This window comes from Salvelinus fontinalis, chromosome 9 (assembly GCF_029448725.1).
Source record: "Salvelinus fontinalis isolate EN_2023a chromosome 9, ASM2944872v1, whole genome shotgun sequence".
In the NCBI taxonomy this organism is placed as follows: Eukaryota; Metazoa; Chordata; class Actinopteri; order Salmoniformes; family Salmonidae; genus Salvelinus; species Salvelinus fontinalis.
Genome location: NC_074673.1, coordinates 48,524,566 through 48,547,173, shown reverse-complemented (window position 1 = coordinate 48,547,173; position 22,608 = coordinate 48,524,566). Strand labels below are relative to the sequence as shown.

The window sequence follows — 22,608 nt, the reverse complement described above, 5'->3', positions numbered from 1 at the left end:
CATGTGCTAAACAGAGTAAGATAGTGTAGTAAATAACGAAATATTTCAAGACTAAAAGTGGTGATAGTAGTAGCCAAAATACATTTTATCTAGTTCAAAATATGACTGTAATCACCCCTGCCTAACTTGATGGGTCATGTAATTATTTGACGAATTGGAGTCTTTTGTTCAGGCATGTAGTTAGCTAGCTAAACAATTAACCTAATGGTGCTTTCAAGACGACTGTGAACTTGGAAAAATACGAGGTCAAATCATGACCTCAGTGATCTCCAGGTCGGAAGATCTAGAAAGATGCCAAAGTTCCCGAGTTGGAAATACGAGTTAGATGACAAAAAAATAAAATCCCATTCAGAGCTATTTTTTTCCTGAGTTTTCAATTGTCTTTAACGCGCTGAATGCAGAAGTCAGTCTTCTGAGCTCCCAGTTGTTTTGAATGAGGCAATAATCCCAACCCAGATACTACTAACAATACAAGCGGATTGTCATAGCTAGTCACCATGCATGAATCTGCAGGTAGCTAAAGCTAATCAACAAGGTTCAATGTTAGCTAGGTAGCTAACATTAGGCTATAACTAGCAATGCAAATGGCTTTCTGAGATATACAGATAATACACATAATGTTAACTACCAAACCAGCCAGCTAAAGTTAGCTAGCTAGCTAACAGTACACTTTAACTTGCAATGAAAACAACTTTAGAAATGTATAATATCTGAAAATGTAGCTAGCTAGACCTTCTTACCCGTATACATGGATGAACGCTTCTCGCTGTCTGTCACCGATGCCATGGTTGCCCTTAGTTTGAAGATGTAATCCGCAGACACGTCTTTTATTCAACTTCTCTTTTCGACTCCCGCCACATATTTGCAATCAAACGGCAGAATTTTCTCCATCGCCTTAGCTATCATACTCTGCTGTCTGTCATTTTAAAAGACTACAATGTCTGGTTCAATGAAAATGTTTTTACCTAAATCAGGGATTTCCTCATCTGATTCATTTTCAGAGTCCGAGAGAGTCAGCATGGCACGATCGTCCTCTAGAAAGTGGAGCGCATTAACAACACTTTTGCAGTTCTTCATGTTATTTCTTTAAGAAAAACTTGGTAGAAAGGTTTAGCTACACATACTGAGCAGGTCATGTTATAGACAGAACTAATTTCTCGGCAGGCTAGCGGGAAGGTTCCTGTGTTTTTCTGTGGTTAAACCAACTAGGGTCGTAATTTAACAAATGTATTTGTATTTACAGATGGCATAAATATTTGTTATTATGTCCACATGAAAGTTCACATGTTCCAGAAGGCATTGCTACCAAAAAACACATTTTAATAACAAATAAATGTTTACATTCAAATGCCTCTCCTGTGTAATAGTGACGTGCAACATCCGCCTAGTTTCCTGAAACGAGTCAAATATTTGACTAAAACATCATCTTTTCAAACCTTGCTTATGGGTGGGAATACTTTGGAACAGATTTCCAAAATTAAAATCACTTGGATGTCACCTGGAGATGATTTGCTGGTGTTTTTACAGTCTTATGTCGAACAATGAATACAAATAAATCAATACTAATGGGCCAAATAAAATCACCCTCAGACCAAATTCAGCCTGCGGGCTGCCAGTTGGGGAACCTTGCCTTAAAAAAAGAGATTTGTTTAAAAATCTTTTATGTAAGTTGCATGTTATGTAAAGGTCCAGAGGCTTTTTTTTGTGATTTCACGTGGTTCTGAAAAACATACCCAACCTGCAATAGACTTCCTCATTGCTCGTTCTGCAGTATGGGGGCTCTGAAAAACATGAAAAAAGGCTTCAAAAACACCCAAATACTTTCTTTTGAAATGACAAAGCTCTCAGTATAGTGATGCAGGTAGATGTTTAGAAATGATATCGTGTACTTTATCTGCTACCTTATATTACATTTTGTGCGACTCAAGCTGTTTCCTCTACCAGATGTGCTGCGCGGGCTACACAGAGAAGCAGCACATATGATAGACACTCGTTGGATGTGGTAGGGCTTCCAAACTATCAGGGATTACAAAGGGAAACCCAGCCACGAGCTGCGCAGTGGAGTGAGCCTACCAGACAAGCTAAATGCCCTCTGAGGCAAGCAACACTGAACCATGCATGAGAGCACTAGCTGTTCTGGACGACTGTGATCTCGCTCGCCGTAGCCGATTTGAGTAAGACCTTGAAACAGTTTAACTTTCACAATGTCGCAGGGCCAGACGGATTACTAGGATGCGTGCTCAGAGCATGCGCTGACCAGCTAGAAAGTCTCTTCACTGACATATTCAACCTCTCCCTGACCCACTCCAATTCGCATACCGGCCCAACAGATCCACAGATGACGCAATCTGAATTGCACTCCACACTGCCCTCTCCCATCTGGACAAGAGGCACAGTGTTCAACAACATAGTGCCTGTTACGTTCCCCAGTTTCTGTGTTCTGTTTTGTATTTGAGTGTGTGTTTCAGGAGATGGCTTCCTGAAGTACTCCCCAACCAGCTGATTGGTCAACCCCAGGCTAATTGGTGATTGGAGCTGACCCCGCCCCCTCGTCAAGAAGCAGCTGACTCTAATCACCATTGCCACCTGAAGATAAAAGCCAGTGTTCTGCCCAAGATTGAGATTGAGAGTAGGGAGAGAGAGGAGATGAGATTTGGAGTAGAGATTTGGAGTAGAGATTTGGAGATTGAGAGAGAAATTAGATTGTGATATAGTGTGGGTTGTGTATCAGAAAGTGTGGTATGTACTGTTGTTGTTGGTAGCAGTTCTGTTGTTGTTGGTAGCAGTTTTTCTATGTCCTGTGTTTGTGAGTGTTTGTGAAATCGTTAAAAATTACTCTGTTTCATTTGTTCCCAGGGGGGAAGGAGAAGGCACTTTGGGAGTGCTTAGGCAAGAGGCCCGCGGGCATACATATACCCGTAGTATATTTACTGTCTAGGCACACTAGGTAAGACCTGGGCGGACCACCCCCTGTATTTTGGTTAGGGAACCAGGCGGTGTTAAGTTAGGTAAGTTAAGTGGGTAGGCAGGTTAGATAGGAGAGGGGGAACTTTGATATTTACTTTCTTTGCTTTGGTTCCGTCCAGCCCCTTTTCCCCATATTACCGTGTAAGAAAATAAATTCTAGTAAAACGGTAAATTCTGCTTTTGTGTCATCCTTACTCGCACCTACAGTCCATACCTCTTGCACTTCAGAGAGTTGAGTTGTAGCAGGGAGTTGCGTTCCCTCTTCTCAGAGGCGTGCGTAACATAATGGGGGCTCATCCGGGATTCCATTAAACCCACCGGACCTTGCTGCACTGAGCTCTCTGTGGTTAGTGATTGAGGTGTGATGGTAGGTTGTGAGTTTGGATGACTTGTTTAGTTAGTGTGTTCAGTAAATTGCTGTGTACAAGATGGCTGCCTCAGCCATCTCCAAGTTCATTGATGCGCCCTCTATTGATTGTTTGGTGAGGTTTCGAAAAGTAGACCTTATAGCTATAGCTGACCATTATGGATTTGTTATCCCTGAGAAAGCCCTAAAGGCTGAGCTTTTGGTGCTAGTCAGGGAGGGATTAGTAAGAGAAAGAATTCTCTCATTGAAAGGAGAGGAGACGGGTAGACTTTCCGATGCCAAGTCGGAGGACAGGGCGGAGGAAGGGGTTGCTCGTACCCCCTTTACATTGCCTCGATTCGATCCTTTATCTTCTGCTTCAGGTCGTTCAGATGGGACCGCTAGGCTAAAGGTGAGGCTGGCCCGGTTAGAAATGGAGCAAAAAGATAAAGAGAGACAAATGCATTTTGATCTTGAAATTAGGAAAATAGAAGCCGACAAGGAGGTGAGGATCCGACAGCTAGAGCTAGATGCTGGCTCCGGTACGACTCCAAAAGCTGCTCATCATCAAGCCCACTTTGATGTAAGTAAAAATATCGCTTTAGTCCCACCATTCCGAGAGTCGGAAGTTGATTCCTATTTCTCTGCGTTTGAGCGTGTGGCCGCTGCGCTGCATTGGCCACTCGAGGTTTGGCCTCTCCTGTTACAATGTAAATTGTCTGGGAAAGCCCAGGAAGTAGTAGCTGCTCTCTCCCTGGAAGACAGTTTAGACTATGATACAGTTAAAACTACCGTGTTGCGGGCTTATGAGTTGGTGCCTGAAGCTTATAGACAGCGCTTCAGGAACCACAAGAAACCCTCTCACCGTACTTTTGTTGAGTTTGCTAGGGACAAAGAGTCTCTGTTTAATCGATGGTGTTCAGCCAGCAAAGCTAAAACCTTTGCTGATATTCGGGAGTTGATGCTGTTGGAGGATTTTAAAAGCAACCTCCCTGATAGAATTGTAGTTCATTTAAATGAACAGAAAGTGGTGACATTGGCCCAGGCAGCAGTGTTGGCAGATGAGTACGCTTTGACACACAAGACTGTCTTTGGTGCACCTCGTTTTGAAGGTAGACTGATTACGTCATCAGTGCCTCATTCAGGTCGCTTTTCCTCTGACAAGCCTTTTCATGAGATCCGTGAATGTTTTTACTGTCACCAAAAGGGTCACGTGATTGCGGACTGCCCAGTTTTGAAAAATAAACCGAAACAGTCCCAGTCACCTTCCCCAAAAAGGAAAAGTTTGGGTTTAGTCAAGTCTTTGGCTCGTCCGTTGGTCCGATATATTGATTCAGCGTTTGAGAAACCGGATCCTGTTTATGCTCCGTTTATCTCTACCGGTTGTGTTTCCTTAACTGGAGAACAAGCTGATCAAAAGCCAATTAAAATCTTACGAGACACCGGGGCGGCGCAGTCAGTAATCATTACTGATGCTTTACCCTGGTCTCCTGAAACGTATTGTGGCTCGCATGTTATATTACAAGGGATAGAGACAAAAACAGTACCTGTACCATTACACTGGGTCCACTTAGTGTCAGACTTGGTATCAGGACGTTTCCGTGTTGGTGTAGTGTCTACACTGCCAGTAAAAGGAGTCACATTGCTATTAGGGAATGATATTGCTGGTGGTAACGTTACTCCTGTATTAGAGGTAGTAGACAATCCAGAAATTAAAATTGCAGATGAGAAATTGGTTCAAGCATTTCCACATGTTTTTCCTGCTTGTGTCTTAACGAGGGCACAATCTCGCAAGCTTGGAGATGTGGTGGATTTGGCTAGTTCCATTTTTGAGAATGTTGAAGTAGAAGAAAATGCACCGAGTATTCCTTCTGCAAGTCCGACAGTTTTTACTCCTGTAAAAACTAAGGAAGGGGACTGCGAAATCGCGCCCCAATTACATGACATTCTTTTGTCTGTCACCCCTGAGAAGGTGATTGAATGTCAAAAAGGAGACACCAGTCTTCGTAAGTGTTTTGCTTCGGTAATTTCCATTGAAGAAGCTAAAACTAGAGAGACTGCCTACTTTATGGAAGCAGGAGTTTTGATGCGTAAATGGGCAGCTCATGACACCGTTAATGACTGGAGTGAAGTGTGTCAAGTGGTTGTTCCTACACCGTTCCGACAGCAGGTGCTGTCACTCGCCCATGACCAGGCGTGGTCTGGACATTTGGGGATCACAAAGACTTATAACCGGGTCCTTCGTCATTTTTTCTGGCCAGGTTTGAAGTCTGACGTGGTCCAATTTTGTAAAACATGTCACGTATGTCAACTCACTGGGAAAGCGAATCAAACAGTTCCTAGAGCACCGCTCTACCCGATTCCTGTGGTGGGGGAACCGTTTGAAAGAGTGATAGTTGATTGTGTAGGTCCGTTGCCGAAAACCAGGTCAGGTAACCAGTTCCTATTAACAATAATGTGCAGTGCTACTCGATACCCAGAGGCTATTCCTCTCCGTACTATTACGGCTAAGACTGTGGTGAAGGCACTGGTGAAGTTCTTCTCTACGTTTGGACTCCCTAAAGTAATCCAAACAGATCAGGGATCCAACTTTATGTCCAAAATGTTTTCAAATGTGTTAAAGACATTGTGTATTTCCCATCAGGTCTCAAGTCCGTATCATCCAGAGAGTCAAGGGGCTCTCGAACGCTGGCATCAGACGCTGAAGGCAATGCTACGCAAGTATTGTATGCATACCAGTACCGATTGGGATGAGGGGGTGCCCTTTGTCCTATTTGCTATTAGGGAAACGATACAAGAGTCCTTAGGGTTTAGCCCTGCTGACCTTGTGTTTGGACATACCCCAAGGGGTCCGCTGAAAGTGTTGAAGGAGCATATCTTATCTCCTACACCCAGTAGCGCCCCTAAAAATGTGTTGGATTATGTCAGTAAGATGCGGGAGAGACTGCACGCCGCATGTGCGTTGGCCCAAAAGTCTCTTTCCTCTTCGCAAAAACGCATGAAGGTGCATTATGACAAAAAGGCTGTTGGCCGTTCTTTTGCACCAGGGGATCAAGTATTAGTTTTGTTGCCAATTCCTGGCTCATCTCTGTCAGCACGTTTTTCTGGACCATATCTGGTGGAAAAGAAACTCAGTGACACAAACTATGTGATAAAGACCCCAGATCGAAGGCGTTCTTCCCGTGTGTGTCATGTTAACATGCTAAAAGAATATTATGTACGTGACTCTCCAGACAGCTCCTCAAGTAAGCCGGTCCAGCCCGCCGTCTCCAGTGTGGCTGCGGTGGTGCTGAAGCCTGGCTGGGACCTAGAGGAGGATAAGGAGGATGGGTTGGAGTTACGCCATACGTTACAGCAGTGTGAACGCCTATGTAATTCAGAGATGCTGAAGAAGTTACCCTCTCAAATGGAACATTTGGATAGCGATCAAACTAAGGACCTTATCCTATTGATAAACAGTTTTCTCAGTGTGTTTCAGGACGTTCCAAGTCGCACGTCCATCTTGGAACATGACGTGGATGTGGGCAACGCTGCTCCTATACGTCAGCATCCGTACCGGGTTAATGCAAAGAAAAGGGAGGTAATGAAAAGTGAGGTAGCTTATTTATTACAGAATGACATGGCAAAACCCAGTAACAGCTCCTGGAGTTCCCCATGTATTCTTGTTCCTAAGCCTGACGGTACGTCCCGCTTATGCACGGACTATCGTCGAGTAAATGCAGTTACAAAGTCTGATTCTTTTCCTCTACCTCGATTAGATGACTGCATTGATAGAATTGGCTCTGCTGCTTACGTTAGTAAGTTAGATTTGTTAAAAGGTTATTGGCAGGTGCCTCTGACCTCTAGAGCTTCTGACATATCGGCTTTTGTTACGCCTGATAACTTTGTACAATACACTGTGATGCCCTTTGGCATGTGTAATGCACCTGCTACTTTTCAGCGTCTAGTTAACATTGTGTTTGCAGATGTGCCAAATTGTACTGCATACCTTGATGATGTGGTGATCCATTCGTCTACTTGGTCTGATCATCTCTCCACTTTGAAAAGTGTGTTTCAGCGGTTGGAGAATGCTTCTTTAACCCTCAATTTGGCCAAGTGTGAGTTTGGGAAGGCTACGGTGACTTACTTAGGGAAACAAGTGGGACGAGGTCAAGTGCGCCCAGTATCTGGCAAGGTGGAGGCAATTGTTGCTTTTCCTGCTCCCACGACTCGACGCCAGTTGCGCAGATTCCTAGGGATGGTAGGGTACTATCGTACATTCTGTAAGAATTTCTCGACGGTAGTAGCTCCCCTTTCATCTATGCTTAGTCCCAAGGTACCATTTAGGTGGTCCAAGGACTGTAACCATGCTTTTGAGTCCGCTAAAGCGCTACTTTGTAGTGCCCCAGTGCTTGCCGCCCCCAACTTTGACAAACCTTTTAAGTTGGAGGTTGACGCTAGTATAGTGGGGGTGGGTGCGGTTCTCTTACAGGAAGATGAAGACGGAGTGGATCGGCCCGTCAGTTTCTTTTCCCGTAAGTTCAACTCGTGTCAGTCAAGGTACTCCACAATTGAACAAGAGACGCTAGCTTTATTGCTAGCCTTACAGTTCTTTGAAGTATATGTGGGATCCAGTGCCTTTCCTGTAATGGTCTTCACGGACCATAATCCTTTAGTGTTCTTAAAGCAAATGTACAATCAGAACCGCCGCCTTATGCGGTGGGCTCTGATTGTACAAGGATATAATGTACAGATAGCCTATGTGAAGGGCTCAGCGAATGTGGTTGCTGACGCTCTATCACGGGTTTACTAACTGGGGAAGCGTTGGTTTTTGTTATTACAAACTGTATGTTTGCAATTTTTGTGGTGGGCGTGTTACGTTCCCCAGTTTCTGTGTTCTGTTTTGTATTTGAGTGTGTGTTTCAGGAGATGGCTTCCTGAAGTACTCCCCAACCAGCTGATTGGTCAACCCCAGGCTAATTGGTGATTGGAGCTGACCCCGCCCCCTCGTCAAGAAGCAGCTGACTCTAATCACCATTGCCACCTGAAGATAAAAGCCAGTGTTCTGCCCAAGATTGAGATTGAGAGTAGGGAGAGAGAGGAGATGAGATTTGGAGTAGAGATTTGGAGATTGAGAGAGAAATTAGATTGTGATATAGTGTGGGTTGTGTATCAGAAAGTGTGGTATGTACTGTTGTTGTTGGTAGCAGTTCTGTTGTTGTTGGTAGCAGTTTTTCTATGTCCTGTGTTTGTGAGTGCTTGTGAAATCGTTAAAAATTACTCTGTTTCATTTGTTCCCAGGGGGGAAGGAGAAGGCACTTTGGGAGTGCTTAGGCAAGAGGCCCGCGGGCATACATATACCCGTAGTATATTTACTGTCTAGGCACACTAGGTAAGACCTGGGCGGACCACCCCCTGTATTTTGGTTAGGGCACCAGGCGGTGTTAAGTTAGGTAAGTTAAGTGGGTAGGCAGGTTAGATAGGAGAGGGGGAACTTTGATATTTACTTTCTTTGCTTTGGTTCCGTCCAGCCCCTTTTCCCCATATTACCGTGTAAGAAAATAAATTCTAGTAAACGGTAAATTCTGCTTTTGTGTCATCCTTACTCGCACCTACAGTCCATACCTCTTGCACTTCAGAGAGTTGAGTTGTAGCAGGGAGTTGCGTTCCCTCTTCTCAGAGGCGTGCGTAACAGTGCCCTCCAAGCTCATCACTAAGCTCAGGACCCTGAGACTGAACACCTCCCTTTGCAACTGGATCCTGGACTTCCTGACAGGCCGCCCCCAGGTGGTGAGGGTAGGCAACAATACACATGCAACGCTGACCCTCAACACGAGGCCCCTCAGGGGTGCATGCTTAGTCCCTTCCTGTACTCCCTGTTCACCCTTGACTGTGTGGTCACGCACGGCTCCAACACCATCATGTTTGCTGATGTCACAACGGTGGTTGGCCTGATCACCGACGATGATGAGACAGCCTATAGGGAGGAGGTCAGTGACCTGGCAGTGTGGTGCCAGGACAACAACCTCTCCCTCAACGTCAGCAAAACAAAGGAGCTGATCATGGACTACAGGAAACAGAGGGCAGAGCACACCCCCATCCACATCAACGGGGCTGTAGTAAAGCAGATCAAGAGCTTCAAGTTCCTCGGTGTCCACATCGCTAAGGAATTATCATGGTCCACACTCACCAACACAGTCGTGAAGAAGGCACGACAATGCCTCTTCCTGCTCAGGAGGCTGAAAAGATTTGGCATGGGCCCTCAGATGCTCAAGTTCTACAGCTGCACCATTTGAGAACATCTTGACTGGCTGCATCACTGCTTGGTATCTGACAGCAAAGCGCTATAGGGAGAAGTGCGGCTGGCCGAGTACATCACTGGAGCCGAGCTCCCTGCTATCCAGGACCTCTAAAAAATTGTCAAAGACTCCAGTCACCTGAGTCATAGACTGTTTTCTCTGCTACCGCATGGCAAGCGGTACCGATGCACCGAGTCTGGAACCAACAGGACCCTGAACAGCTTTTACCCCCAAGCCATAAGACTGATAAATAGTTAGTTAAATAGTTAACCAATAGCTACTCAGACTAACTGCATTTACATTTTTTGACTGATCACATATGCTGCTGCTACTGTTTTATCATCTACCCTGTTTCCTAAACACTTTATCCTTACCTATATGTACATATCTACCTCAATTACCTTGTACCCCTGCACATCGGGTCGGTACTGGTATCCCCTGTATCACAGGAGGTTGGTGGCACCTTAATTGGAGAGGACGGGCTCGTGGTAATGGCTGGAGTGGAATGGTATCAAATACATCAAACACATAGTTTCCATGTGTTTGATTCCAGTTGATACATTCTGGCCATTATTATGAGCTGTTCTCCCCTCAGCAGCGTCCTGTGCCATTTGTCGTTACTCATCATGTATCTATTCCTCGTGTTATTTTTCAAGCATTTCCCATTTTTTTCCTCTGCATTTATGAGAAGGGCCCATAAGTAAGCATTTCACTGTTAGTCTCCACCTGTTGTTTACGAAGCATGTAACAAATACAATTTGAGTTGAACCACCCACCACCACATAGTCTGGGAAATCCCAGACCTATGCTGGAACATTGTTAACATTGTGGGATGCAACCAGTATGCCTTGGGAGACTAACCACCACATTGCTCGTCAGCTCAGCCACATTCCAAACTAAGCGAGGATGGAGTACAGATTTGAATGGTACTTGTGAGGTGTCTTGGGGAATAACCCGAGGTGTCTATTTTAATTGGGTGTGATGTCAGGCTGCAACTTATTTTAGTGAGGTGTCTCGTAGCGAGCTGTTAGTTAATTAGTTCCAGAGACGTGCTGTAGTGACGATAAAATAAGACAGGGTGTTTGGATAAACTGTAATGAAGAAATACAGGTGCTAATGTAGGTCTAACAAAAAGCACACAGAGTGTTGTATTCACATAGTTTCATACTGCTACAACCATGTAGCATTGAGTTGAATACTGGTCAAATGTATAAGTAGTGGTCACCAACACTAGTCCTGGAAAGCAACAAGGTGTGCAGGCTTTTGTTCCAACCCAGATATAACCGACCTTATTCAAGAAAACAAGGTCTAACAATATCCCATGTTCCTTTGCCCCTGCAGACAAGCAGAAGGAGACCATGTACTCATGGCTGCAGGCGTGGCTGTACAACCGGTTTGGAGCGTACATCGGGGACTTTCGTTTCCAGCCGGAGGAGAACACAGTGGAGCCAGAGGAGCCGCTAAGCGCTAAGAGGTGAGAACTGTCACACTATTTCCCCAAGTTGAGAACATTTGTAGGGATAGTTTTGTGGAATTTCCCTTACCTTGAGTTCTGCCTAAAGGCCCATAGTGACGGAATCCACAATAATCCATTGTTTACTTCTGTTACAGCCAGGCGCTAGGATAATGGGCATCGTCCAAATTCATAAATTTAAACCAACGGACTGATGTTAGCAAAGCGTCACTATGGACCTTCAGCTAGGGTTGCAAAGCTACCGGTAATTTACCAAAATTGCCAGAATCTTCAGTATATTTGGTAATTAACAGATTGCCATAGATTTTCCATCGTAACTTTGGTAAATTATGCTTGAATAAAATAAATCTATTCATATCGTGTTCTTTTTTTTAAATGATCTGTTGTCCATGAGTTTCTAGTAGATAGACCACAGGAGAAAATGGCCTAATTGAATGAAAAATATCTAATCACCAATGGCATTATTTTCTATTAACTCTGCAACTCTTCCAACTATTGACTTCACAACTGCCACCAGTTTGACACCAAAACATTGACAAAATAAATGAAGTGTGTAATTTTTTTTTATATAATGGATATTTCATGCTAAAACCCTCATATTTGATGCACACACACACTACATGTTAATGTTTTTAATGGATGTAAATTGTAATGTCTTTTGTCAGTAATGTCTTTTTCGTTATGTGTCGGACCCCAGTAAGACTAGCTGTCACCATTGCCGTCGGCTAATGGGGATCTTAATAATTCAAATCAAATGTTCACTAAGTTTATATTTAGGATAATGTTTTACAGTTTTGTCATTGTATTTTTTTATTTTAAAGTAATCTTATTAAATCTGCAATATATAACTTTTTGGGTGACCCGACCAAATTCACATAGAAATATGAGTTATAGATCTTTCATTCTCTTTGAAAGTAAATCTAAGTAGTGTTAGATATGCTTTATGTACACTATTTCTATGCTTCCCGTTCTTAAGTTTCATTTTTGCGTCTTTTACTTTCGGTTTTGTACACCAGCTTCAAACAGCTGAAAATACAATATTTTGGGTTATTGAAAATATATTTCATAGTGGTTTAAATGGTAAAATGACTCTACACTATGCGTTGTTTGTTTTGTCACAAACTGAAGTTAGGCAAACTATTTGAATTTTAGCAAACAGGAAGTGGCTAAGAGATTTCTGCATATTGCAACTTTAATTATTTCATATTTTTAAATGTTTTAAATGTGATAAGGCCACACAGAGGGTCGGAGATAATTAGACACCTGTGATAATCTGAAATACCCCAAAGTGCCAGTAGATGTCTTGTGATAGATTGCATAAATTCCTTGAAAGATTATGGTTCCCTTTGCAACCCTAGACACAACTCAAGGTAAGGTTAATTCCACCCATATGTGGATTTTGCCTGAACTATCCCTTTTTAAGATTCTGATTTCAACATTTGCTCTGACGTTGCTCCCCTCTGCTTCTCCCCTTTCATTTCGATCAGCCAGCCACTAGTCATCAGGTTAACCAGCTCGGATGACCCTGAGTACATGCTGCTTAGAGAAGGGTCATAAAACTGATTGCTTTGTAATGGGCCTAGAGTCTGTCAGCATGCTATTCATCAGCACCCACCGTAAAGTAGCCATCCCCATGCCTTCACCCTGATGTCAAATTGGCCTGTTATTATAACCCACAGCCAATCCCAGGGCTTTCAGCACAGTAGAAGTTGTAACCCTGTTGTTGTGGAAGTGGGAGGATTGTCTGACCCCTGGGGCTAGATTGAGTGCACTGCAGCAGGCTGTTGTCATCCTATGCTAGTTAAAACTGATTTAGGATCTGTTCTTCCTGCTCCAATCCAAACAGTGACCTTTTATAGTTGCCCTGGATCAGTCCTCTCCTGATTAACGCAGAGTGGAGTCATGGGTACTCTGACTCAAACTGTGTTATGAAACTCAATCCAAGTACAATAGACAGGAGTGAGAGGAAGAGGGGAGGAGAGGAAGAGAACACTTAGTGTTAACAATGCCAGTATAGTCATGAGTAGTCTGACTCAAACTGTGTCCTGTAACTTTATCCAAGTGCATAAGAGGACGGAGAGTGAGAGAGCAGAAGAGGCAGGGGAAGAGAAGGAAGGAGCGTTCACTGCACCCTGCCAGTTGAAATGAACTTGATGTTAGTTTTGGAGGCTGAAAGAGAAAGTGAGATGAGATAGGAGGCAGACAAGAAGGCTTTGGCAGACAAGTTATTATTTCAGGCAACACATATGGCAGGTAGGTAGCCTAGTAGTTAGAGCGTTGGACTAGTAACCGAAAGGTTGCTTGATCGAATCCCCGAGCTGTCAAGGTAAAAATCTGTCGTTCTGCCCCTGAACAAGGCACTGTTCCTAGGCCGTCATTGAAAATAAGAATTTGTTCTTAACTGACTTGCCTAGTTAAATAAAGGTTAAAATAAAATACTTTCCCATGAAGGATAGCTAAATGCGATGAAATGAGTTTTACTCTTCCTCCACCAAAACCTATATAGCACTGTTTATGCTTGTTCCTTACATCATTTTGGTCTTGCTTTTGTCATGCTGAGTTCTAATTGAAAAAAACTCCCCTTCTCTTGTCCCCTGTACTCAGATTGACTGAAAACATGAGAAGACTCAGTAAGTTTAAGTCAATTTAGTGAACAAGATGTACCGATCACACTCAATGTCAGCCGTATCTTGATGAATATCATATTCTGAGTCTAATGCTATTCCAATGACATATCTTTACTGTAATAAAATATGTATACATGATTGATGAATCAGCATTTGTCTTGATAGTGTTTTTAAAAATGTTTTAATACTTTCTACATGTCTGTAGAGCGGGGTGCCAAACCTGTCATAAACTTTAAGAGGAACCTTTTTGCCTTATCCAGCTGGCAATCAGTGTATACGTCAGCCTTCGCCTTCATTGTGAGTGTATACACACACACACACACACACACACACACACACTGTTGAGCGTGAAAACCCAGCAGTGTTGCTGTTCTTGAGACAAACCGGTGTGCCTGGCACGTACTACCATACGCCGTTCAAAGGCACCTAAATCTTTTCTCTTGCCCATTCACCCTCTGAATGGCACACATACAGAAGTCATCTCGATTGTCTCGAGGCTTAAAAATCAAGATTCCAGCGATAAGGATCAATAGCTCTATCGCTCCACCTGTATAGCAACATCTATTTATGTTTTAGAGAGATATTTGCATGGAAATCTATATCTGCCCCAAAACGGTATGCAATATGTGTTGCATAGTACGGAGATGTTTCATACTGAGTATGAGTATAGACTAGAGGTGGATAGATGGAAATAATAGATTGTGTGTGACCTGTTCTCCCCTTTTTATATTTTAAACAGATCTATATGAATGCAGCGTGGCACGGTTGGGCCATCCCCATGTTTATCTTCCTAGCCATTCTAAGGTTGTCCTTGAATTACCTCATTTCCAGGTAGCTAAGCTCATTACAAGGTGCATTGCCTGTTCTAAGTTGTTCCATTTGAACATATACAATCTCTTGTGAGTTGAGTCAAACTTGTCTCTCTCCACTTTCTTCTCAGAGGTTGGAGGATCCAGTGGAGTATTGTGCCCGGGGTCTCTGAACCTGTGGTAAGACTTTAATGATGTCACCTCTTTTGGGATCAAGCTTTACCTAAGAAAGGTCCAAAAAGAATCCCCTTGCACCTTCCACACGCCCCTACACGTCAGTGTTTGCAGATTTTAGGGCACTGGGCGTTACCTTAATGCTGTTTGCTTTTGGGGGAATAGTTTGGATGTAACTCTCTTCTTTTCCTAGGAACCACCAAAGGAGGATCTGACTGTTTCAGAGAAGTTCCAGTTAGTTCTTGATGTAGCTCAAAAAGCACAGGTGAGCTGTAACAATTGTTAGAGATGCTTGATGACATCTATTCATAGTCATGGAGCTGCGATGTGAGCTGTTTAAATTGTTGTGCCATTTTCACAACAAAAATGTGTGTGTTCTTAACAGAATCTTTTTGGAAAGATGGCAGATGTCTTGGAGAAAATAAAGAAGTGAGTGTGTGTTTGTTACTGGTATGTTTAAGTTTGTTAACCAGCGTGTGTTTTACACTTCGTGTGTATATATACAGTTGAAGTCGGAAGTTTACATACACCTGAGCCAAATACATCCTCGTAAAAATTCCCTGTCTTAGGTCAGTTATGATCACCACTTTATTTTAAGAATGTGACATGTCAAAGTAGAGAGAAATGCACATTTGTGGCCTGCTGGAGGTCATTTTGCAGGGCTCTGGCAGTGCTCCTCCTGCTCAAAGGCGGAGGTAGCGGTCCTGCTGCTGGGTTGTTGCCCTCCTACGGCCTCCTCCACGTCTCCTGATGTACTGGCCTGTCTCCTGGTAGCGCCTCCATGCTCTGGACACTACGCTGACAGACACAGCAAACCTTCTTGCCACAGCTCACATTGATGTGCCTTCCTGGATGAGCTGCACTACCTGAGCCACTTGTGTGGGTTGTAGACTCCGTCTCATGCTACCACTAGAGTGAGAGCACCGCCAGCATTCAAAAGTGACCAAAACATCAGCCAGGACGCATAGGAACTGAGAAGGGGTCTGTGGTCACCACCTGCAGAATCACTCCTTTATTGGGGGTGTCTTGCTAATTGCCTATAATTTCCACCTTTTGTCTATTCCATTTGCACAACAGCATGTGAAATTTGTTGTCAATCAGTGTTGCTTCCTAAGTGGACAGTTTGATTTCACAGAAGTGTGATTGACTTGGAGTTACATTGTGTTGTTTAAGTGTTCCCTTTATTTTTTTGAGCAGTGTATATAAATAAATCTGTGTGCGCATGTGTATTTCAGCCTGTTCATGTGGGTGCATCCTGAGTTTACTCAGAAGCTTTACGTTGGTCTATGGGTGGCCTTGATCTGCTCCTGTCTCATCCCCTACAAGCTCATGGGCTTTATGATTGGTAAGTACAATATGTAAATTGTACCCTGGACTGACCTAAGGTCAGCATAGGGGTCACTCCCTGCTACACCTACTCAGTGAGAGCCCCAAGCATGTGGAAAGAGACATGGAGAGATCCTCTTGATCTTCCCTCATGCCTTTCTGCATGTCTCCTCTTCAGGGCTGTATGCAGGGATCAAGTTCTTCATTATCGACTTCATGTTCAGGAGCTGTCCCAAGCTAAGAGACAAGTATGACACGCCCCACATCATCTGGACCAACCTGCCCACTGACCCCCAGCTGAAGGAACGCGGGGGTGCGGCATTGTCCAGACGGGTACGTCTCAAACTCTACACATATTATTGTATATAATGTGTTTGTGTGTCTGTATATGTGCAAGTCTTTTGTGCCTACAGTGGATTCGGAAAGTATTAACTTCCCCTTTTCCACATGTTGTTACGTTAAAGCCTTATATTCTAAAATGTATTAACACATTTTTCCCCCTCATCAATCTATACACAATACCTCATAATGACAAAGCAAAACCAGGTTTTTAGAAAATGAAAATATGACATGTACATAAGTATTCAGACCCTTTACTCAGTACTTTGTTGAAGCACCCTTGGCTGTGATTACGGCCTCGAGTCTTCTTGGGTATGATGCTACAAGCTTGGCACAGCTATATTTGGGGAGCTTCTCCTATTCCTCTCTGCAGATCCTCTCAAGCTCTGTCAGGTTGGATGGTGAGCTTCGCTGCACAGCTATTTTCAGGTCTCTGCAGAGATGTTCGATTGGGTTCAAGTCCGGGCTCTGGCTGGTCCACTCAAGGACATTCAGAGACTTGTCCCTAAGCCACTCCTGCTTTGTCTTGGCTGTGTCCTGAGCGCTCTGGAGCAGGTTTTCATCATGGATCTCTCTGTACTTTGCTTCGGTCATCATTCCCTCGATGCTTACTAGTCTCTCAGCCCTTGCCGCTGAAAAACATCCCCACAGCATGATGCTGCCACCACCATGCTTCACCGTAGGGATGGTGTCAGGTTTCCTCCAGACGTGACGCTTGGCATTCAGGCCAAAGAGTTCAATCTTGCTTTCATCAGACCAGATAATCTTGTTTCTCATGGTCTGAGAGTCTTTAGGTGCATTTTGGCAAACTCCAAGCAGGCTGTCATGTGCCATTTACTGAGGAGTGGCTTCCGTCTGGCCACTCTACCATAAAGGCCTGATTGGTGGAGTGCTGCAGAGATGGTTGTCCTTCTGGAATGTTCTTCCATCTCCGCAGACAAACTCTGGAGCTCTATCAGAGTCACCATCGTGTTCGTGGCCACCTCCCTGACCAAGGCCCTTCTCCCCCTATTGCTCAGTTTGGCCGGGCGGCCAGCTCTAGGAAGAGTCTTGGTGGTCCATTTTTAAGAATGATGGAGGCCACTGTGTTCTTGGTGACCTTCAATGCTGCAGAAATGTTGTTGTACCTTTCCCCAGATCTGTGCCTCGACACAATCCTGTCTCGGAGCTCTACAGACAATTCCTTGGACCTCATGGCTTGGTTTTTGCTCTGACATGCACTGTCAACTGGGGGACCTTTATATGGACAGGTGTGTGTGCTTTTCCAAATCATGTCCAATCAATTAAATTTACCACAGTTGGACTTCTACAATCAAGTTGTAGAATCCTCTCAAGGATGATCAATGGAAACATGATGCACCTGATCTAATTTCTGAGTCTCTTAGCAAAGGATCTGAATACTTATTTTACATAAGTTGTTTCAGTTTATTTTATTTATTAGAAAACATTTCAAAAAACTTTTTTGTTACTTTGTCATTACGGGGTATTGTGTGTAGATTGATGAGGAAAAACATTAATTTAATCAATTTTAGAATAAGGCTGTAACGTAAACAAATGTGGAAAAGGTCAAGGGGTCTGAATACTTTCTGAAGGCACTGAAGGTACATGACATATTGATGTGTGTCACTGTCACAGTTCATCCCTATTAATGTTGGTGGTCACAGCAGCTGGGACTGTGGGAATCCTTATGTTTGTGTCTGATCACCTGAGTTCTCTGTTGTTTTTCCTCTCTCAGCTCTCTGGGTGTGAAAAGGTAGGGCTCCCTAGCGTGCACTTTGGTTGGAGAGTGTCTGTGTTTGCGCCACCATCGTGTATGTGTCATTAGAGATAAGCTGCATTCCAAATCGACCCCTTGCCCCTTTGGATATCAGCAGTAGAGCAATGCTAACAGTGTCTATGTGAAGGATCAAAATGTGCCTTGTCTTTTAAATATGTGCATCTACCACAGTGCTGTTGAAAGTGTTATTTTCCATGTGGCACCAAAGTAGAGATTACCATAATGGTGTTTTGAATGTTCATTTTGTATCCATTCTGATAGACGCGATCAGAAGGAACCCTGTATTCAAGGTAGTGCTATGTGTGTTGAGGAAGTAACTGGAAGCTAAAAACTGCTCACTGGTTCTTTTGAAAGATATTGATTTGTTAATAGTATTTGTAGTTTGTGCAAAAGTGTGATTGCATTAGAGTATTGTCTATCATAATGTCATACCGGAAACTACTCTTCCATAAAATCCCATGCAATTATTTAAGGTTGTTTTTCTAATGTTCTAATAGTTAGCAATACTTATCAGTGTGTTCGGGCCAGTTTGTGTTTTCTAGAGAGAATTCCTGCCAATGGTCAGCAAAAACACATTAAAGTCAAATCAAATAAATAATAATAAATAAAGGAATAAAATAAATAAGAATGGAGCTATATACAGGGAGCACCAGATCAATGTGCTGAGGTACGAGGTATCATGAAGGCAGGGTAAAGTGACTAGGCATCAGGATAGATAATAAGGTATTTGAGGTAGATATGGACATTAAGGGACAGTGTAAAGTGACTAGGCATCAGGATAGATAATAATAAGAGTAAAATGAAGAACAGAGTACCAGCAGCAAATTATGAGTTTCAAAGTGTGTGTGTATGTTGTGAATGGGACTGTTAGTGTTGTGTGTGTGTGTGTGTGTGTGTGTATTGTCTAGTGAGTGTGCGTAGGGTCCGTGCAAGATGGAGTCAGTGCAGATAGATTGGGTACCATTAATTTACTATTTAGCAGTCTGGCTATTTAGCAGTCTTATGGCTTGGGGGTAGAAGCTGTCTCGGTGCCTCTTTGTCCTGGAGCCGATGCTCTGGTACTGTTTGCTAGGAAGTAGCAGAGTGAACCGTCTATGGATTCAGTGGCTGGAGTCTTTGGCAATTTTTCGGGCCTTCCTCTGACACAGCCTGATACTGTTTAGAGGTCCTGGATTGCAGGGACCTTGGCCCCATCACCCTCTCTCCACACCACCCTCTGTAGCGCTATGCTAAACCAAGTGGGGAAGCAGCCAGTCAAGATGCTCTCGATGGTGCAGCTGTATAACTTTTTGAGGAGCCTAGGGCCCATGCCAAATCTTTTCAGCCTCCTGATGGGGGAAAAGGCCCTGCTGTGCACTCTTCACGACTGTGCAGGTGTGTGTGGACCATGTTAAGTCCTTAGTGATGTGGACGCCAATGAACTTGAAGCTCTCGACGCGCTCCACAACAGCCCTATCGATGTGGATGGGGGCCTGCTCTCCCCTCTTTCTCCTATAGTCCACGATCAGCTCCTTGGTTTTACTAATGTTGAGGGAGAAGTTGTTGCCCTGGCATCACACTGCTAAGTCTCTGACCTCCTCCCTGTAGGTTGACTCATCACCTACCACCATCGTGTCGTTAGCAAACTTGATGATGGTGTTGTAGTCATGCGTGGCCACACAGTCATAGGTGAACAGGGAGTACAGGAGGGGACTAAGCACTCATCCCTGAGGGGCCCCCGTGTTGAGGGTTAGCAAACTTGATGATGGTGTTGTAGTCATGCGTGGCCACATAGTCATAGGTGAACAGGGAGTACAGGAGAGGACTAAGCACTCACCCCTGAGGGGCCCCGTGTTGAGGGCCTGTGTGGCGGAGGTGTTGTTGCCTACCCTTACCACCTGGGGCCGGTCCGTCAGGATGTCCAGGATCCAGTTGCAGAGGGAGGGGTTCAGTCCCAGGGTCCCTGGCTTGGTGATGAGCTTGGAGGGGACTATGGTGTTGAACGCTGAGCTGTAGTCTATGAACAGCATTGCCGCGTAGTTATTTCCCCTCTTGTCCAGGTGGGAGAGGGCAGTGTGAAGTGCAATTGAGATTGCATCATCTGTGGATCTGTTGGGGAAGTAGGCGAATTAGAGGGGGTCTGGGATGATGGTGTTGATGTGTGTCTTGACCAGCCGTTCAAAGCACTTTATAATTACAGATGTGAGTGCTACAGGGCGATAGTCATTTACGCAGGTTACTTTGGAGCTCTTGGGAACCATGGACAATGGTGGTCAGCTTGAAACATGTTGGGATAACAGACTGGGACAAGGAGTGATTTTGAAAATGTCTGTGAAGACACTTGCCAGTTGGTCTGCGCATGCTTTGAGAAAACCTGTCCAGTCATTTTTCATGTTTCATTCTTTAGAATGAAAGGTTGTTATATACAGTACAGGGCATGAGTCCATTGCGTCATGCTTTGCATGAGACACACCATAAACCTATCATTCACATCCCCATAAGCAATGTATGCGATGCTCTCCATTAGTACTCCAGCCAATATGCACTGCTAACCAAAAAACTGTGTACGCTTTGAGTCACCTGCAGTGAAGTTGACTGAGTGATGCTGATGACCAAGTCAAGCCACTGGTTTGAGAGCGCCTGCTATAATACACATACGCTGCTTAGGTCTAGCCAATTCCCTTCCCACACTCCTAGTCTAAAATGCTGACCTCTCTCCTCCATCCTTCCTTGTATCCTACCATTCTTATCCCCGCTCTCTGTTTCTCTTTAGATCCATCCGACGGTAGCTCATGGCAGTCTAGGAACAGCCTTACCATGTGGTATCAGTCTAGAGGAACAGACTGGCAGGGCCTACAATACTAAGAAGGGGGCTTTCCACGAGGTCTTCAATCTTTCCGGGGATGAGCGCCCCCTAGCAGGTTGGTAGAGCACTACATGATAATTCTCAGGAGCGACAGCTGACTATTTGTGGCTGGATCACCACCTCACCCTTTTCCATGTGGACCTATTTCCATAGTTTTTGTTGATGAATTTAGTGTTTATCGATTGTGTTATGTTGGTGCAGTGCAAGCAGTGTAACCATGACTATTGACTGTGTTTGTTGGCAGAGTGTCAGACCTGATATATGTGTGTGTGTGTCGACTGGTTTCGTTGGCAGTGTGTGAGAATGGCTGGCGATGCTGCTTGATCAACAGGGACAGGAAGAGTCCCACAGACTACATCCGTAACGGGGTGCTCTTTGTCACTGAAAAGTAAGCCATATACTGCTAATGCCTAGCTGTCACATGTAGATATGCACACTGAGTATACCAAACATTAGGAGCACCATACCCCGTTCAAAGGCACTTAAAATCTTATCTTGCCCATTCACCCTCTGAATGGCGCACATACACAATCAATGTCTCAATTGTCTCAAGGCTTAAAAATACTTTTTTTATTGTATTTATTTTGATTTAACCTTTTATTTAACTAGGCAAGTCAGTTAAGAACAAATTTACAGTTAAGAACCAATTTATTTACAATAACGGCCTAAAAATAAAATAAAAAAATAGGACAAAACACACCACGACAAGAGACACCACAACACTACATGAAGAGAGACCTAAGACAACAGCATAGCATGGCAGAATAGCTTCATTAAAACCCCCTAGAGTTGATGTCCGGGCCCCCGTGGAATTCTAATTAGCATAATACAAAAATCCCCATAAAAATCCTTCAGTTTAAGCTGGAGATGTGTTTTTATGCATTGGATGCATCTCAATCCACCGTGTCCGCCGATGTCGCACGTTGGCATCGGCGGCGAAAGGTGACCGAGCTAGAGCGGTGTTCGTCAGATCATGAGACATCCCGAAAATCGGTCTTCTCAGAAAATCGTCTGTAGCGTCTGAACGGGTTTGGCCTACAAACTATTATGACCCCTCTATGGCAACATGAGACTCACACGAACATGATGGTGTTCTACAACCCCCACAAGCGTCTTGGGACTCGTCTGAAGGGCTTAGACTGTTATGGGTTAGCTTGTCTCCTGCCTTTCATCTACACTGATTTGAAGTGGATTTAACAAGGGACCATAGCTTTCACCTGGATACACCTGGTCAGTCTGTCATGGAAAGAACAGGTGTCCTTAATGTTTTGTCAACTTAGTGAATGCATGTGCTCTTGCAGCACCCTGTTGTGTGTTCTGTATTGGTTTGTGTGTTCAGGTGTAATGTGTCCTTCTCTGTGCTTACAAAGTGTTTCCTTCCCCAGTTACCTTTGCTTTGAAGGCTCAAGCTGCAGGTCAAATTCCTCTAGAAAGAACAAAGTTATCAAACTGATTGACATCACTGATATTCAGAAGGTGGGTTTCTCTATTTTCACTTCACCTTCTGGCCAATGTCTAAATTCATTGGTTGAACAAAAATACGAGTTGGGCGGTATCCGTATTTTCTGTACCATACTGAGGTATACGGTATTACCGAATGTGCATGCAAGGGGTGCTACTTCCAAATTATAAAGGGAACTTTGCAG

At 44.0% G+C, this 22,608-nt stretch overlaps 1 protein-coding gene across 4 annotated transcripts in view; it reads left to right on the top strand.

Moving 5' to 3' along the window:
• The window catches only part of LOC129862733 (GRAM domain-containing protein 4-like), a 48,738-nt gene that overhangs the window by 21,749 nt on the left and 4,381 nt on the right, over positions 1-22,608 (top strand). For 3 of the 4 annotated variants that reach the window (XM_055934647.1, XM_055934650.1, XM_055934648.1), the window contains exons 6-18: positions 10,933-11,065; positions 13,670-13,695; positions 13,898-13,989; positions 14,432-14,523; positions 14,633-14,681; positions 14,869-14,940; positions 15,061-15,104; positions 15,911-16,020; positions 16,180-16,334; positions 18,076-18,093; positions 20,870-21,017; positions 21,257-21,350; positions 22,348-22,438. In XM_055934647.1, coding sequence (XP_055790622.1) covers positions 10,933-11,065; positions 13,670-13,695; positions 13,898-13,989; positions 14,432-14,523; positions 14,633-14,681; positions 14,869-14,940; positions 15,061-15,104; positions 15,911-16,020; positions 16,180-16,334; positions 18,076-18,093; positions 20,870-21,017; positions 21,257-21,350; positions 22,348-22,438 — 1,124 coding nt within the window. The remainder of the gene's footprint in view (positions 1-10,932; positions 11,066-13,669; positions 13,696-13,897; positions 13,990-14,431; positions 14,524-14,632; positions 14,682-14,868; positions 14,941-15,060; positions 15,105-15,910; positions 16,021-16,179; positions 16,335-18,075; positions 18,094-20,869; positions 21,018-21,256; positions 21,351-22,347; positions 22,439-22,608) is intronic. The other variant, XM_055934649.1, reaches the window with a different exon arrangement.